The 18,146-nt window shown below is 40.7% G+C and overlaps 1 protein-coding gene across 1 annotated transcript in view; it reads right to left on the reverse strand.

Moving 5' to 3' along the window:
• NECAB1 (N-terminal EF-hand calcium binding protein 1) overlaps nt 1-18,146 on the reverse strand; it is a 112,874-nt gene that overhangs the window by 25,771 nt on the left and 68,957 nt on the right. Inside the window, exon 6 of the mRNA XM_018572077.1 lies at nt 2,521-2,657. Within this exon, the coding sequence (XP_018427579.1) occupies nt 2,521-2,657 (137 nt within the window). The remainder of the gene's footprint in view (nt 1-2,520; nt 2,658-18,146) is intronic.

Raw genomic sequence — 18,146 nt, forward strand, 5'->3', positions numbered from 1 at the left:
TATATTATTATTTTATTTTAAGCTATCAGTGGGGGGTTTTGAAATTTGACTGCAAACGTGGAATAATTATACAGTATATTTTACAAATAAATATAGTTTAAGTTACACAACTTCAGAATGTATATGATACTTGAATAATTTGATTTTTTTTTTTAAATCTAATAGTAGCAACACTATCTGGAATACATAAGAACACCTGCTGGTGCCCCAAAATCTATCATATACAATGTAGTGCCAGTGACATTGGCATGCATGATTGCTTTTAATCAGACTGAAACATTTTGTTGTCATTTACTAAATTGCAAGTCTCTTAGCTTTCAGTTAGATGGTGTGTTAAAGCAGACCTTGCATTTAATGCAAAGTCCTCTTTTAATGTTTGGGCATCCTCCCTATTTAAAATCACTTACAGGTTTATTCACAAAATGGTGAAGAGTTTGGAAAAGACAGAAGTGAAGAATCTAAAACAACATAGCTGAACTGGAGTCATTTTCCAAATCGTCTATGTTGTCCTAGATTGCTCACTTCTCCTGTCTTCTCCAAACTCTTCACCATTTTGTGAATAACCCTGTAAATGTTAGCAGTGCCAAAATGTACGTTTCAAAAAAAAAAAAAAAAAAAGTTATCTATACTCACCTTACACTCAGCACCTGGATGAGGATGATTCATTCTAGCTAGACCCTGGGAAATACAGAACGGCCAAAATCTCGGAAGCAAATGTTCTCGCAATGAACAACAGTGTCTTCTGCAATGTGAAAGACGCTGGTAAAGAACGTTTATATCTTTCTCCTTTAGAGATACATTTTAGATCTACTAAAATATTAAAAGGGGAAGGAGGCCCAGATTTTATATGTGCACCTTGCATTGCACTGCAAGGTCAGCTTTAAATGTATTTGCAATTTAGCAGTCAAATTGGGATAAAACCAACTTTATATTTGTTACATGTTCTTATTCACATTGCATAAAGTAAAAAACAAATTGCAGCTTACATTTTTTAAGTGCTATGTAATGTTAAGGAGGGGGCTCTCTAGAGGCAGAGCCAGCTGTGCCCGCCACTTCCCCGTCCATTCCTCCAGTCAACGTTGGAGGATCGGAGAGGGGCGGGGGGAGGTGCTCTACAGTTACCACTCTCTGCAGGGAGAGAATCGGTAAATCAGTGATCGGCGGTGTGTGTTTGCTGACTTCCCGATCAATAGAGCCGGCATGTGACAGCTTCAGTGTGGCTTGAATTATGGGGATAAGTGTATTTAACTTACCCCATAATTCTCCTTTAAAGAATATTCTGGCTACTTTATTTGATTTGAAGGGGTAGTTTATCCTTACACTTTTTACTAGGCACTTAAAGGAGAACTATGAGGTGAGTGCTTTTCACTCACCTCATAGTTCTAGCTGACCTGTGACAATGAGACTGTCACAGGTCGGCTCAGTAGATCGAGAGGTGAGCAAACACATACCGGTGTTCGCTCACTTCTCGATCCTGTCACGGCTCTCTGCCGTGACAGGGGAGGGACTGGATTCCCCCCTCCCCGCTCCGATCCTCCAGCGCTGACTGGCGGAACAGACGGGGGAGGGGGCGGGTACCGCTGGCTTTGCCTCTAGATAGGCAGAGCCAGCTGTCACTCACGCAGCTGGGCGGATCACGGCATAATTGTCGGGATCCGCTTCAGCTGCGGCGTCTCAGTATACCACGAGCTGTAGCTCGCAGTATACTGAGCTTAGGGTGATGGGAGGACGCTAGTTTGTGTCCTCCCGTTACCCTAAGGAGAACTATGGGGAAAAGACCTAACCCCATAGTTCTCCTTTAATTCAGTTTTGGGAGAACACTGAAGACTTGCAGCACCCTGTCCCTACACCAGTGGAGAGATCCGTTGCAGAAGATCTTGGTTTGGCGGCTTCACAAGCTGTGATTGTTGTGTCACTTAACTAATTCACAAAGCCATGAGTGTACTGAAGTTGATTAACTTGATGTAGTAAGTGGTGTACCCCTGAAATGTCTCTGCACCCAAACTCCCTCCCCAAAGCAACCAATCAAATGCTTGCTTTGTCTTGCTGGAGCTTTAGGGCTTGTTCATGCCAGCAGCTGTGCTCAACTGCACGACTGCTGGTGTGCGTGTGCCCGTACAGTGCATGCCGTATTTTTTTAAGCGCAGACCACGGGAATGCAGTGGTGTGAACTGTCACCATCCATGACAAGGAAAATTGCCTTGTCTTGCGTTTGGGCTGTACTGGCTGTTTTTTCCAAGAGAAACGCAGATGGTTTGAACAAGACCTTAGTCATCACAGTTGAAAAATGACTATCTGCTATGGACAACCCCTCCACTCTTTCATCTTTGTATAACAGATCCCCATGGAGTAAGATATTAATGTACATATACAGGAAGACATTTCTGGAACGTTTTTCATGGCAAGGGGCATATTTCACGCAAAGTACAGATGGATTTAAGCAACAGTGGATATGAAACCAAATGATAAACAGGTATGAGCTATATGACCTGCTACATGTTGATGCTTCCCCGAACCCACCTTTCCTGCCGTGTCTGCTCCTCCGTAGTTTCCATGGCACATTCTAATGAGTTCTGGAGAGACTGCAGCTGGTTCAATGTTTCCTTCAGCAGAAAACGTGTCACAAACTGTTCCAGTTTTGAGGCATTCTGATATTGCTGAAACAAAGCAGAAGTGTCACGTGTGATGAATCTTTTATGAGATGAAATGTTTGGGGTTTTCAGAACCTCTGCTGCCATTGTACCCTGGCAGTATTTGAGATGAACATATAATTAGAAGTGAAACCAACGGGACCAAAAAAAGAAAGACACAAAAGTAAAAATCGACCGGCTGAGATTCTGAAGAGGAAACATTTCAAAACCATTCATGGATTTCATAATGAGACTTGAAAACTTGAACACCAGCTGATGGAACATAACTGACTATTTATCAGCAGTCATATAATGACCTTGGCTGTTTCAGTAAACTTTTTCTTTTTTTTTAAGTAAAACAGACAAAACAGAGTTAACAGTAATTACCGTGTCACGTAACAATTGAACATATGCCAGGATGAAAAGAAAAACATGAGACAAATAATAGAAAAAAAGTAAATGAATACGGTTCAAATAAATGAATCAAGGTTTCAGGTTTACACGGCTTTTCATTTTTATTTTTTTTTAATCCTTATAACTAAAATTTCATATACATAACTCCCAACAGATCTGGATTCCACAGGATTGTCCCAGTATTTTAAAGTAGTATTGAACACTTTTTTTTTCCAGTAAGAAATCCAGATGAAACAAATACAAATTGCACCGGAAAAGTATTTCTTTACATTATTTCCAAAGAACTTATAGTCATCATGTTTCCAAACAACTCCAACTCTCTCAGCTCAACTTCCTGAACTTCCTGTCCAGTAGAAGATCACAAGGGGCAGAGCCGTCTCCAGCAGCTGTCCATCTACTAGCTTGGAGAAGGAAGGAGGGAGGAGTGAAGAGCACAGAAGTGTCTTACCTTGCTGTGCCTGTGTGTTTGGGGAGACATACATAGCTTACCAGCACACATAAGAGTGGCTCCATAGGACACTGCAAAGGAAAGGAGCAACCCTAAAACATGATATCAGGGCCAGTGCTCAGGGAACCAGCTGATTCTGCAGGAAGCGAAAACTTAAAAATTTGTATTAAACTCTCAATGTTAATTAAGATCACATAAATATTTTAATTGCCCAGCAAAGTGTGTCTTTACATTTTTACCCAAACAGTGAAACAGGACCGGAAACAGTCATCATGTTTCCAAACAGCTCTAACTCTCTCAGCTTGGCTTCCCTGAACTTCCTGTCCAGTACAAGATCACAAGGGACAGATCAGTCTCCAGCAGCCATCCATCTACTAGCTTGTGGAAGGGAGGAGGGAGAATAAAAGAGAGGGGAGCAGAGAAGTGCATTGACTTGCTGTGTCTGTGTGTTTGTGGAGACACACACAGTTTACTAGCACACACAAGGGTGGCTCCATAACACCGTACGGAAAAGGAGCCGCCCTTAAACCGGATATCAGTGCCACTGTTCAGGAGGCCAGCTTATTTTGCAGGAAACGAAAACTTTTGAAACATCAAGGGGCAGCATCCAAGTGATTTAATCAGTGTTTCACATAGCTTAAAAATAGCTGAAAACCCTATGGACTTCAATATCACTATAACAAATACCAAATCAAACATATTCCTTGATTGCTCACAAAAATGGGTGCAAAGACCTTTGTGTTAAACACAAAATAATGAATGGAAAATATATTATTTATACATGTAGTTTGTTTTAATTGCACAAGGTATTTGCACCCTTTTTGTGTGTTGTTTTCATGTATTTCAGCTATGTTTTCCTCCGCTTACTTTGGAGCTGCATGAGCTCTATTCCCCATTCCATTTATTAATTTCGGACCAATTATAATCCCATCCTTTGAGGCAGATTGATTTTTTTTCTGTTATTTCTTTTGTTTTAAGACTCATTTTTATAAGCTTGATTGTTAAAGAGCTGTTGCTCTCAACCAGTGGATAATGAACCACATGTGGCCTCCTCCTACTTATTCTGATGCTCACTACAGCCGCTCAGTGGGTGCTATCTGTTTCAACATTCCCTATGCTATACAAAATTACAAACAATACGGCAATTGCACTGTGTACACTTTCAGCATATTTATGACTCTTAAAGGGAAAATACCATGGGGGGTGTATGTTTTTCCCCCTGACAACTAACACTGACCCCCTGACCACCGACGGTGGCCAATTTTCTCTCCTGTTGACCACAAACACTGGCGATCTTTTCCTACTTGTCACCAGCATTATAAGGTGCACTATGACACATACTGCTGACCACTGCACTCTATACATTTTGTTGTACATGACATTGTATTTACCACTGTTGGAATGAAGTTCTTCTTTAAGGTGGGCTCAGAAAGAAGGCATTTGTAATGGAAGAGTTTATAAAAATTATATTTTGTCCTGAGTTTATATGCGTCTGTAAGTCTCTGGCTTGTGGTATAGAAATACAGACCATTTTGTGGGTACCAGAACTACAGCACACATGTGTAGTATATACTGTGAGTAGATTAAGACTCTATTTTAAATTAGAAAAACATTGACAAGTTGGATTTTTATGAAAGACTTTGCATGTCTCTTCTCTCATAAATGCTACTTCAGCTTTTGTGTGCACTGAGCCACACATGTGCACAAGCTTGCCAAGGTCCCGTGCTAAAATGAAGTAACTCACATGTGCATACGCAGGAGTTACATCATCCTGGCCAAGCCAGTCAAGAGGCTGAAGACACTAAACCGGGAAGACGTCCGGATGAAGATGGCAGCACTGGCGAAGGAGCAGAGCGCTGACATCTCAGCACAGGAGGGGATTTACAACCTTGTCCATGCCATCCCTGACCTCACTTAACCTGCACTCCCTCACAGCTGCTTGCTCCTCTGTGGCCAGCGCTAATATCAGGTATGTTGGTGACTCAAGGGAGTGTGGATTTGTTAATGTCCCTTGGTCAGGTGACAGTCCTTGGGCCTAACAATTAGATGAGATGCTAGACCTGGGTACCAACATAGGGGAGCAGGTCACATGGTCTACAGGAGTAACTATCAAAAAAAAGGTCCAAAGCAACAATGTGGAGCTGATGCTGGAGCAAGTGCATGTAGACAGGAAGTGGCTGAAAAGGCTCGAGGAAGTCAGTAGCACTGAGATGCATGAAATAAAAAAAGGTCAAGGGTAGATTTGTGGATGGGGTTTACCTGCTGCCTAGACTCTGGATTTTTATATGCAAAGCTGGTGGTAGTGGTAGATCAGTGCAGCAGTGGGCAGGGGCTTGAGCGCTGGCCATACCCTATTCCATACCTAGGGCATCTTTTAAGTTTTCTCTGAGATGTGTTGGAAAGCGAGACTGCATGCAACCCAAAAATATCTCATAACTAGCCAGAAGGCTGAATGTTTTTTGTATACTGGACTGTGGTGACACAGACACCTGCAAGGGAAACTCTTTTGCGTTGTGTTTGATGCAACAGTGATGAAAAAACACAGGCAGAAATCACTTTGGCACCAGAACTACCGCTCTGCAAGCTCTATGTTTTGAGCTTATCCCGACAATATATATTAAAAAAACTTGTTTATAGCACACAGTTCTTTAGACACCAGGGGGACATTTATCAATTCTGTCGCATGGCAAAGCAATGCTGAACAGGGGCAGTGAGACAAATTGTGATACAGATCTATTACAAGGTTACAGCTTGAGTCATAAATTCCTTCCTCAGATGCTCCAAAGTAGCACTGCGACAGAATAAAACCTGGACCTAAATGCAGATTCCCTATCTAGATGTAGTCATTATGCCGCCCTGACGAAGGGACCCTACATGGCCCCGAAACATTGACTGTGTATGACAAATGGTGAGCATGATTCAATAAATTGAAAAAGGATAAAGGATTTTTACGTATGTACTGGTGTTTATGCGATCTACGTTTGAGTTCTACATGGTGCCATCTGTGTTATCACTACGAACACCACCATTTTGCTAAAGAGTACTTGCCGAGTACTTACAAGTACGAGTACTGATACATTTTTGTTTATTGTCATGTGACAGTTTTTCTAAAACAATATCGACTAATGATTTCAGGACAGTGGTGGAGGGCCAGAGCCAGGTCCCAGCTGCAAGCGCTGCAAACCCGGTAGTTCTCATGAAAATGCCAAGTATCGGCACTGGTACTCGAAAAGTATCTGTGCATCCCTAGTCACAACGCTGTATAGAGTGCAGGTGATCAATGACACTAAAACCTGAACCTGACTATTTCTTTATTATGCGAGCAAGAAAGAGTCTAATTTGGGATTAACTATTTAGGTAATTTGCTTGATAAATGTCACCCGCAGTGCTTTAGCAAGCTACATGTAATCCATTTAGGGAATTGACCTCCTTTTGAAAATATAAAACAAAAAATCTATTTAAGTAGTCTACAAACAGGGATCAAGCAGGACTAATTTCTTTATTGGCCAAACAATGCACACAGAGCCTTCCCTACCTCTTACGCCATGGCCAAGAGAATGGGGCCGACCTATCAGCTTGGCCACAGGCAGCGGACGGCAAAGCGGGAAGCTACGGCCAGCCGCCAAGCTGTCAGCCGTGTGGTTGGTGGTGGATGGGCAAGCAGTAAGTGAGGGGTTTGCTGTTACTTGCCCGTGCTGCCGCCCACCCAATGAGTTGCTGCCTCATTATGGGGATGTCTTTGAATGCATGGACAGTCAAAGTCAAAATAAAGTCAACGTTGACCATCCCTAGGGCTAGTTTATTATTAAAGTTTTTGTTTTTGGCTAAAGTTCCCTTTTATAACATCTATGTATCTTTTTTTTGTATCAAAGTAACCAACATCATTTCAGTCTTCTGTTGTGCTATTGTAGGTGTTATAAGGAGAATGACAGCTTGACTTTATGAAGTGAAGCTGACAAATCTGTGTACCGACAATTTCTACTGAAGTGACACAATGGCTCTCCTCAGGTGCTGACTGTGAATATCCTGTCTCCTATAATGTTCAAGGAGACTTCACGATGTCACTTGTTGTTTCCTGTGCAGCTACAGCTGTCTCTTGTATTATGAAAACACCAAGTGACTCTTTAATATGCCCATTCATATGTAAATAACAACTAATTTTGTGATTGCGGATGTAAACCTTTACATGAATGATTTTGTGACACAGGACACTCTATGACAACAAAAAATTGGTTCTGATTAAAAGCCATCCACATCTCGAAGCTGTATGAAATGAATAATACTGATGAGGTTTCTTTCAGTAATAATGACAATATTTTGCTGATTCCATTTATATAACATGTATAGCTGTAGTGTGGGCAGAATGCCTAAAGCACACTGCAGTTGTCACAACACATTTTGCTTTCACTGCCACCGTATGACATGATCTGTACAACTAGTACTATATAATTGTCAGTGTGATATTTTTCTGGATCAGAGCATCAATGTGCCACCGATTTGTGCTGCCACCATCAATATACAATTGTTTGGGATGCCATGGTCAATTCACAATAATTCTGCAATGCCACCTTTGGACTACTGATGCCCTAAATCCTGCCATTGCATGCCACCGGCAACACACTATTGCTGTCTGTCACATCCACTGTTCTGATCCCTGTGATGTGCCATCATGAGACAGTCAAGTAAAGAAATGGTGCCATAAAATGCCATATTCTGTGTAACATGGATCTGGAATGCTACAGTAAATATTGTATTATTGTGCTGCATAGATGCCATGAGTGCCACTGTTTTGTGATGAAACAGCTATGCTATAGTTCTGCATAATCACCCTCAGGGTGTGGATGTCCTGGGAAGCTAAACAAGGTGTACCATTGGTTTACAGTCTATAGATAATATGGCATTGCTCAGAAATGCCACATTCAGCATACCACTCTTCTATAATGAAACATTTATTGTATATCTATTATCCCACATTTACGTATCACTGTCCTGTTATGCCACATTCAACATGCCATTGTTTTGTAATACTACATTTAGGAGATGATTTAAAAATCATCTGCCCAGCCATACGCTTGAGAAATGCCGTTCACATGGCATTCCTGTCAATAGATAGAGCCAGCTCAGCTGTATCTCATGTAGGGAATGTTGTGTAAACGGAATTTGCTCAGGGTATGGCTGGGTGGATTATTTATAAATCATCCCCTTTTTGTGCCATCATATTGTATTGCCACATTTATTGTATCACTGTTTTATGCTGCCACATGACACTTGGGGCACCACTGTTTTGTAATGCCACATTTATTGTTTCAGCTTAAAAGAATAGCTGGTATCTCTAGGATTAAGCCTAGTGAAAAGCGTAAGAGGACCCTTGTTGTGTTGGGGAGCACATCTGAGGTATGCACATTTCCTTCCAGATCCTTCTGCTATTCTTTAAGCTGGAACTATTGAAGTTGGACAAACACTTGTTCAGCCTGCACCTGTAGGATCTCTGAGATGGGGATGCAGCCGAACTTACAATCTAAAGTCCCCATTGCACACACATACAGGGCCAATTTAGACAGTAGCCAACTCCTTCCAGCATGTCTTTGTGGAGTAAACTGGAGAACAGACAAGCTCCTTGGTGTTTTGCAATGGTACACTTAGTATGTCATTGTTCTGGCTTGGATTCGAACCTGTACTGCAAGGCAGAAGTACAAACCACTAAGCCACTGTTCATGCCACATTTATTGAGGAACTGTTCTGCAATTACACATTTAGTGTGCCATTGTTCTGTCTTCCACAATTATTGCATCACTGTTCTGTAATTCCACATTTAGTGTGCCATTGTTCTGTCTGACACAATTATTGCATCACTGTTCTGTAATTCCACATTTAGTGTGCCATTGTTCTGTCTGACACAATTATTGCATCACTGTTCTGTAATTCCACATTTAGTGTGCCATTGTTCTGTCTGCCACAATTATTGCATCACTGTTCTGTAATTCCACATTAAGTGTGCCACTTTCCTTGGCTACACAATCTGATATTCATCATGGGTACTGAAAGAAGGGTTTCCCAGCAGGCTGCACTAAATATTTGATAATCAAGGAAGGACAGAAGGTAAAAGGGACACAAACTGGGTACTAAATGCCAACTTAGGTATCTCTGGTAGAAAAATAAATTAGCTCAAAAAAGTAATTTGACTGGTTTCTACCTGGAGGGTTTTTTTGTGCTGATTTTGAATCTCTTTGACTTACAAAATCTGTTTCATGTTTTCAGGTCTTGAAGCATTTGCTGTCAGGGTGATTTAATTACAGAATGTCTGAGCAGAGACCGTATAACTGAATTTTATGTAGATATAATGATCTTAATTAACTAATCAGTGCTATGATCATTTCACAAAACTATAGGTCAAATGAAGTAAAATAAATACCTATATGGAGAAGCTGGCTATAATTCTTAATAAGCTTTTAATGCTGCTAAAATATAATTTTTTCCAATACTCAGTGAAACCATGTTGTGAGTGAGTCAGTAGCTTTTGTTGAAGCAGCTCAAGACTGGCATAGTAACAGGGGTAGCAGAGGTTTCAACTGCAATGAGCCCCAGGGCCCCACGGGCTCAGATCTGATTCAATGCTAGTCACTTCTGTTTAATGAACTGTTCAATGCATTGGAGACACACATTTGCTAGGAGACCTTACACATTTGTAATGTTGTGAGAGGCACATGTGAAGGTGTTATTATCTCATATGTTTGGATATAATCTTGAGGTGGAAGAACAACCATAATAAGAATGGTTCTATCATTCATCTTTAGATTCTACCATAGTGCATAGAAAGTTAGGCCTGGTGTGTAGTGAACTGGTCCCTGGACACGAGGGGAACCATGAGCAGTGTCTTGGAGTGCAGCCTCCCCTAACCAATAGATCCAGTTGGATTCCCCTTATGAAGCAAAGTGCCCATGGGATGGGGAAGCAAGCTTCCCCATCCCCTGTGATGTCACTTAAGGAGGACGCTAGTTTGTGTCCTCCCGTTACCCTAAGGAGAACTATGGGGAAAAACACTGACACCATAGTTCTCCTTTAATAGGTAATATGCTTCCTTATTAGGTATTGTCATTATAAGGAAGTACACTATTTTAGTTTTTTTCTATACCTCACCAGTTTTGGCAGTTCTGCCCCACAAGCCCCTACATGACCAGTTAATATTAAGGGGATTCCCTCTGAGCGCCACATGCTCTTGCACCAGAAATCCAAGGGTTTTGGAAAAGGGAGCACATTGCAGGATGGAAGGTAAACTCCTGTAAATAGGGCACAGATGAGTTTCCATTACATCTGTGCAGCTAATCAGTCATCTACAACACTCCATTTGCTGACAATTCTGTGCAAACCTGTGTTCAAGCAAACAAATCTTCATCACTATGCTCCTCATCACCATGCATAAAAAAATCTCCCACCTCATAGAAGAATGTCTTCTGGGTTGCTGGAAAAAACCTACACTAACTTCATGGGAACTGAAACAGAATCCATTGTGGCAAGACAAAAGCGGTTAACCACTTAGGGGCAATATTGTCAGAACTTGAATATCTTCTGGCTAAAACTGGCCCTTAATGAATGCCTTGTAAAGTCAAACTTACTCTATAGCTTACCTATTTTGAACCATGCAAGGTCTTTAATCATAGCCATTTTCAAAACAAAACAGAATATATAAAGACATAAAAGGTACCTCTGCCAATACAAAGTTCATAGATAAAAAATCAACATAAAAGGTAAGATACATAACATGGATGTGCTGTTACACAGTTCTATAAATATGACTATTCATAGTCATAGTTAGCATTTATATTAATGTTAAATGAGAATTCATATAGTTTATTTTCCTTATGCCATTTGCTCATTGGTATACTATACTAATTATTATACTGACATCTTGTGGTCGTTTTGGGTTATTGCACCATGCTTTTCTGTGTTCCCTCCCATCCATGATGTATTTCCCCTTTTTCATGAGACCAGTCGTTTTCTAGTCTCATGGCTGACAGTAACATGACCAAATGTTTATCTGCATTGCAGGCTTGGCAACATTACCATCTCCGAACTTCAAATGCCGTCTATTCATTCATCAGATGTTTCCTGTTGTAACCCTGCTGCATTCAAATAAAGCACCTTTGTGGATGAAAAGGTATTTGGTGAGATCAGCTATCTAATAAGGATTGTCTGCAGTGATTATATCTGCTTATACAGGCCAGGCATAGAGGTCTCAGCAAGGGATAAATCGCTAATACAACAATCAGAGTCAGAATAATGGATTGGATACAAACTCACTTAAGCATGAGTGTGAGTCCCGGAAAGATATGAGCTAAGGCCACTCCATTTGCTAGATAAAGGTTGGAAAAAGTTTTATCTACAGATATTCTCTACAAAAACACATACACTATGATATCCATGGCATTCACAGAAATGAATTCAGGACAAGCACAATTCTTATGGCGTTTACTATATAGTAGGGATAAAACTACAACCTACGCTGTCACAAACACCATGAAATTGAGATGCAAAAGTAAAACATCAACAACAAGGAAAACTCAACTTTACTTACTGTGTTCATATGACACAATAATTACACAACAACTTTATAATTTAAAGTTATTAAACATTATTTTCCAATTCAGTCTTCAGCCAGCTATGATTTTGTGTAATTTAATTAATATGTAAATTATGCCTGCTGCTGTTGAGTTGTCTCTAGTAGTTATTGTGAGACGTAACAATGTTTTAGGCTATGAATATATTTATCTACCTTTCTAAGTGGTTTGTTCCAATGATGAGAGCTGAGGGGAGAGGACAAATATTTGGAGCAACCTTCTAGAAGGGTCTTCCTTCCCAGGCTTTGCCTAGGGAGGATATCACTGTAGCGGGTGAGCTGTCCTTCCCTACCAGGCCCTCTGCTGGGAGAGGATGTCAGAGTGAAGAAGTGTCTTTGTCTTGCTTTGGGCCTGCATCTGGGCCCAGAAAATCTATGTTATATCAGGAAGGCTAGGAGAGCCCATTTAAATTACAGCAGCTCCAATGGTGGTGAGTGATGCAACACTAAGGGGAATTGGGGCTGAGGCTGCTGCTTTTCTTTTTGCCATGCTGTTAAAATTGTTACAATAAAGAACAGCAAATCCTCCAATGTAATGCTTATATCACTCTAGTGATCCTCTTTGCAAGATCTCAACAGTGGCAGAATTGCTATGCAGGACACAGCAGGGCAGTGAAATACCCAGCTGCTTGCATATGTTGCTCCTTTAACTGCTGGATGAGCAAAGTGGTGCTCTCTTGTTGGTACCTTACATTCTGCTGTGTTTTTATAAGGGAGAGTTTGACAATCCACATTCATCAAGCCCGCGAGGGAGCAACACAGGCAAGCAGGCGAGTATTTTCACTGCATGTTGTATCCAGTCACATGACTAAGGTAGAACAGATGCCTCCAATTCTCTTCACTGTCATAAAGCTGCTAAGACAACCCAAACCTCCATCTGTTTCCCCAAATAAACCAGACCACAGTTCAAATGGAGTAAAAGTGACACTAAACTCAGGAGTTAAATCTTAACAATGCATTCAAGTACCCTAATTATTAACAAAAATGTATCTTATTTGTGTATCACTTGGCTATAGAACCTCAAATCATCTCAGAATTCATGCTGACACTGTCCTTTCTTCTGGCGGGTGGCTACTTTTCTTCGCCATTGGTCCCCATGTGTGTTGTAAAGTAGCCACCTCTCCAAGCTTGTTACCGGACTGGAATACAATCTACTGTTTAATTTACTAGAATGTATTGAGGTGGTAGTCCATGAAGGGAGTGGCTGCTTTGTAACACACAGGGACCATGGGGAACAAAAGTAGCCAGTAGCCCTCCAGAAGACAGGACAGTGTCCGCACCAATTCCGAGATGATTTGAGGATCTACAGCCAAGTGTTACACAAATAAGATACAATTCTGTTAACGGTTAACGTACTTGAAAGCATATTTAAGATTTAACTCCTGAGTTAAGTGTCACTTAAAATGGCTATACAAATAACAAAATAACAGAATTATAACATTCAACCTCAGGAAAAACCTCGCAAAACAAGGTTGCAGGTCTTTGAAGGCCATAATAATAACAGATCTGTGCTCTGCAGAACTACAAATATATTCAACCCCCCAGCCGCACCACACTGCCTTGGGGACAACCTCCAAATGGATTGCAGACAACTCAACATTTACATTTCCTGCTCACCATATTTCCCACCATGAATGGAGGACACTATACCTAGAAAGGTCCCCAAACATTAACAAAATAAATACGGTGGTTGAGCGGGAAGTTTTCTCTACTTCCAATGATCTCTGACTGATCCAGTGAGACCCTTCTCCTCAGACCACCACAGAAGCTACTCCTAACCTTTTGACCCGACCAATCAAGTAAATGGCCCTGCCGTAATGTCAAACCCCTATTTGACCCTTCAGTTCATTGTTCCCCCCTGTTCACCTAGTCATGTAAGCACTCCGACAATTATTTATTTATTTTGCTTCAGGCCTAACTGGATCACTAGTGTGACATGGGCCAAAGAGCCAGTATCTAAAGAACAAAAGCAGCTAAGGACCTGTAGTAATGTTCAGTAAAATCCTTGTAATGTTTATAATTCACCCAGATGGGATTTTTTCTTATCATCAAAACTTTAATTACTTATTGGTAGTATTGGGTCAAAAACATCCGGCAGTATTGGGTAAGATCCCACTCACAAGCAGACATGCTATATTTCTTGTCCCCTTCCTTAGACCTATAAGTTCCACCTCAAACAGAAGATGGAACCCCTCTTCATCAGTCTTTAGCATTATAGCATTATGTTAACCCCTTCATTGTCTTATCCAGACTGGAAGCATATGCTCGAAAGGTTTTACACTCTATTGGGTCACACTAACAGCTCACAAACTCTCATGACAATTGTCTTTACAATTTGCAAAGTTATTTGTATTCTCCAACATCTGCCTAAATGCCAACCCACACTGGTGACTAAACACCAGATGCCTCAAGAAAAGAATAAGCTGCATAATATTTATCAAATCGTCACCATAAAACCTGTATTACAGAATCTGCCATGGTGACAGTATCATGACAGCTGACTGCAGAGATAGGTGGAAAAAAGTTCATCATGCACTTAACATAGAAAAGTGATCAGTGCATGTCAATGGAGTAATGATAATTAGCAACATTTCACATCCACGCACAAGCTTAATTGCAAGGAACATAAGAGGAAGATATGTTTTTTTTAAAGTGCACCTGTCATAAGAAATATGTGAGCTGATGCTGTTCATCTCACCTCAAAAAATCCTAGTTGCCTAGCTGTCATACTGATGTTTTGGCATCAACGCTTTCTCAGCAACTGACCTGGAATAATAAGTATGACATTTTCTGGTTTAATATGCTGCATGCTCACACAGGTTCATCTGATTTGTAAGCCAGACACAGCTGGGCAGGTAGCATTTTCTGAAAGAGGGCAGTGACATCATCACACTTTCGAATCATGTGAAAAAGTAAGTATACCCCATGAAAACGTCATTTTATTTAATAAATGTAAACAGCGTACAGGCAGTCCCAGAGTTACATACATCCGACTTACATACGACTCCTACTTACAAACGGAGGTTATTACTGTACAGCAGGGGTAGTTGTAATACTACCGCGCTTGTGCCAACAAAGAGTGCCCTCCTTTTTGGGTCTGGTTTGTAGTACAGTACGTACATTACAGGAAGTTGGCTCTTGTTAGACGTGCAGACAAGGGGTGCCCACCTCTTCTTCCGGGTCACTGTGAGGTTTTTACTGCTGTCTCTATCCTCATTAGAAAGATTTAATCTCACTTCCTGTCCTTGAGACAACAAGAAGTGAAAGGAAATCTACCCCTAGGAAGGGAACTTCACTCCTGTAAAAGTGATCATGGGAAAAAGGTGTCTCCACTGAAGCCTTATCACCAATCCTTGTTTCCACGACAACCCAGAATTTTCAAAATCCAATTGTCACAGGGACAGAAAGTGAGGTGAAATCTTCTGAACAGGGGCACACACAGCAAAACAAACTTTACAGGGGGTAAACCCTTCCATAGGCTATCCAAAACAAAACAACATTTTTGGCTGGAGTTACACTTAAAAAAAGTACCTGTTCCAACTTACATAAAATTACAACTTAAGAACAAACCTACAGTCCCTATCTTGTTCGTAACCCAGGGACTGCCTGTAAATTAGATTCCTTCAAACAGTAACTACAGATAAAAGTGATATACTTAAACAAATGACATATTAGAACTGACATGATATATTTGTTGTTATAACTTAAATTTAGGAAAATGCAGATTTGTTGCTGGAAAAAGTAAGTACCCCCTACATTTGCCATCACTTCAAATCCATGAAATTTTAAAAAGGTGTTCCAGGTTAGGTACCAATGAGTAGAACCTCTTTAGGGAATATGAAGGTGGAAACTGTCTCATTTAAACCACAGATATCTAAGGTCTAGTGTTCTCTTTGCTATTCACGTGTGCGAATATGCAGGTGGAACCTGTCCCATTTAAACCACAGATATCTAAGGTCTAGTGTTCTCTTTGCTATTCACGTGTGCAGTGTCATTATGTGAATATCGAGAGAACTCTCTAAGGCCCTCAGAAAGAAGGTTGTGGACTGGCAAGATTGGCGCATTATTTGAAATCAATAATTCCATGGAATAAAAAATAAGCTACAAGCAGTGTAGATTTCAAACAACAGCTTATTTGTCTGTACAAAGGCAGATCCTTAGCCAGTGAAGGGATATGTGTTCAAGAAAGTTGGGTGCCAGTCCCTTCACGTGTCTTTTTAAATGGTTTATTGTAGGACTTCAACTGAGAAAGAGGGTATAGGGCTTAGGACATCCATAGCAACAATAAGACTCACCAATTCCCTTTCAGACTTCCACAGTGCAGAATCAATAGGAGAACAAGCTAACACTGGGCACAGAGCAACAGCTGAACAGGGATAGGCATGAGATCTTCAATTAGAGGGAGACCAGACTCCTCAGATCCACATCAGTATCAGGCACCTCCTGTAACCTTAGAGCTCCTCTGGTTCTCTTCCTCCATGAACTCCTGACCCTTCCAGAGTTCATAGGTATGGCCTCCTTCAGGCTTGAGGCCTAGTCAGCATCTCCATCTCTGAGCATCCCACCCTCAGCCTAAGCTCGGGGGCGAACTGGACTGAGCATGTGGCAAATCTCCACAGTGTATATGCAATTCCCCAGCTTGCACTACTGGCCATGAAACGCCTAGTGATTGGCTGGTAAGACATAGACACTCAAAATGTTCTCTCATTGGCTCCCCACCCTGCAGCAGGGTCACACCCCACACACACAGGTAAATCAACAATGGAACACCTGGTTTTAACCAGATAACAGCCAACTATAAATCAGCTAGACTGATTACAGCTCTAGCCACACTGAATTTTTAGTAGCCACTCCACACAAGGTGGTAGTCAGAAAGAGATTGCACCAATTTAACTTGCATGGGTGATGTGCTAGTACCATCCAATCTGCTGCTTTAGCCCATCAAAAATAACGTTTTTAACATTTTAAAAAATTTAAAAAAGGAAAAAAGTCAAAAAAGTTTAAAAAAATATGTTTAATAAGAAAATAAAGTGCAGAGGAGGCTATTAAAGATAGGAAACAAACATACCACATTCTAAAATTGTTCCAGACTAAAAATGTCACTCCTTGTATTTTGTGACCTTTAACTCCCAAAATAAACTGAAATCCCAGAAATATGATGTACCCTATAAATCAGGACAAATAAAATAATGTATTATGCTTTACTTTCTGTTAGCTACACTAATTATGTACACATTATTATTGCCAAGACTGGTAATTTATATATGCATATGTGACATCAAATTAAATCCTATTTTGTTCTTTAGAAAACAATATATAATATGTGTAGGTGCAATGCATGAGGAAGATGGACCTAGGTTAAACAAACACATAGCAAAAATATCAAAATTACTCCGGTCCCGAGAAACGAAAACTTTTTCTGAAGCCGTGTCACTAAGGGGTCAAGCACTTCCTGTCATGGGGTGACAACGGTCTACCAAACCTTTGAAGTTGCATTCCACTCAGTTTGGCCCAGTCTAAATCCGACATGCCTGTTGTGCTAGGCAATAAGGCAAAGCAAATCCTTTCAAATCAATGATCTTTGTCCAAATACAGATATAGTCCCGAACTGTAGCACTTTTATCATAATGAACTTTAGCTATAGTATTATGGGATATTTATTCATCTCTATTAAATGTTCACAAAATACAATAAAATTGTTATCTGTTACTAGCAATCTCCTATGCAGTTGTCACAAACTGCCTCTGGTGTGATGAAATAAGTTGTCTGATCCTAGATTTTCATGTGAGATGACTTGCTATGCTGGTGCTGTATGTCTTATTAAATTACAGTTGCCTTGATTTGTTCCCAGAGGAAAAGGCGAAGTCTTGCTTTAGAAATCCGTTTTGGTCTACAGGGAGCAAAACCATTTGTAGTTAAAATACAAATAACAGTTTTGATCAGTGGCAGAAAGAGTCATCGCCAGCATAAAGGTGTCATCTCAGAGGAAAGCTCCTTTATCACATGACGGCCCATGGGAAACCTGCTCACTGTTATTTAG

The sequence above is a fragment of the Nanorana parkeri genome, unplaced genomic scaffold (genome assembly GCF_000935625.1).
Source record: "Nanorana parkeri isolate BGI_ZX_2015 unplaced genomic scaffold, ASM93562v1 scaffold43, whole genome shotgun sequence".
Lineage (NCBI taxonomy): Eukaryota > Metazoa > Chordata > Amphibia > Anura > Dicroglossidae > Nanorana > Nanorana parkeri.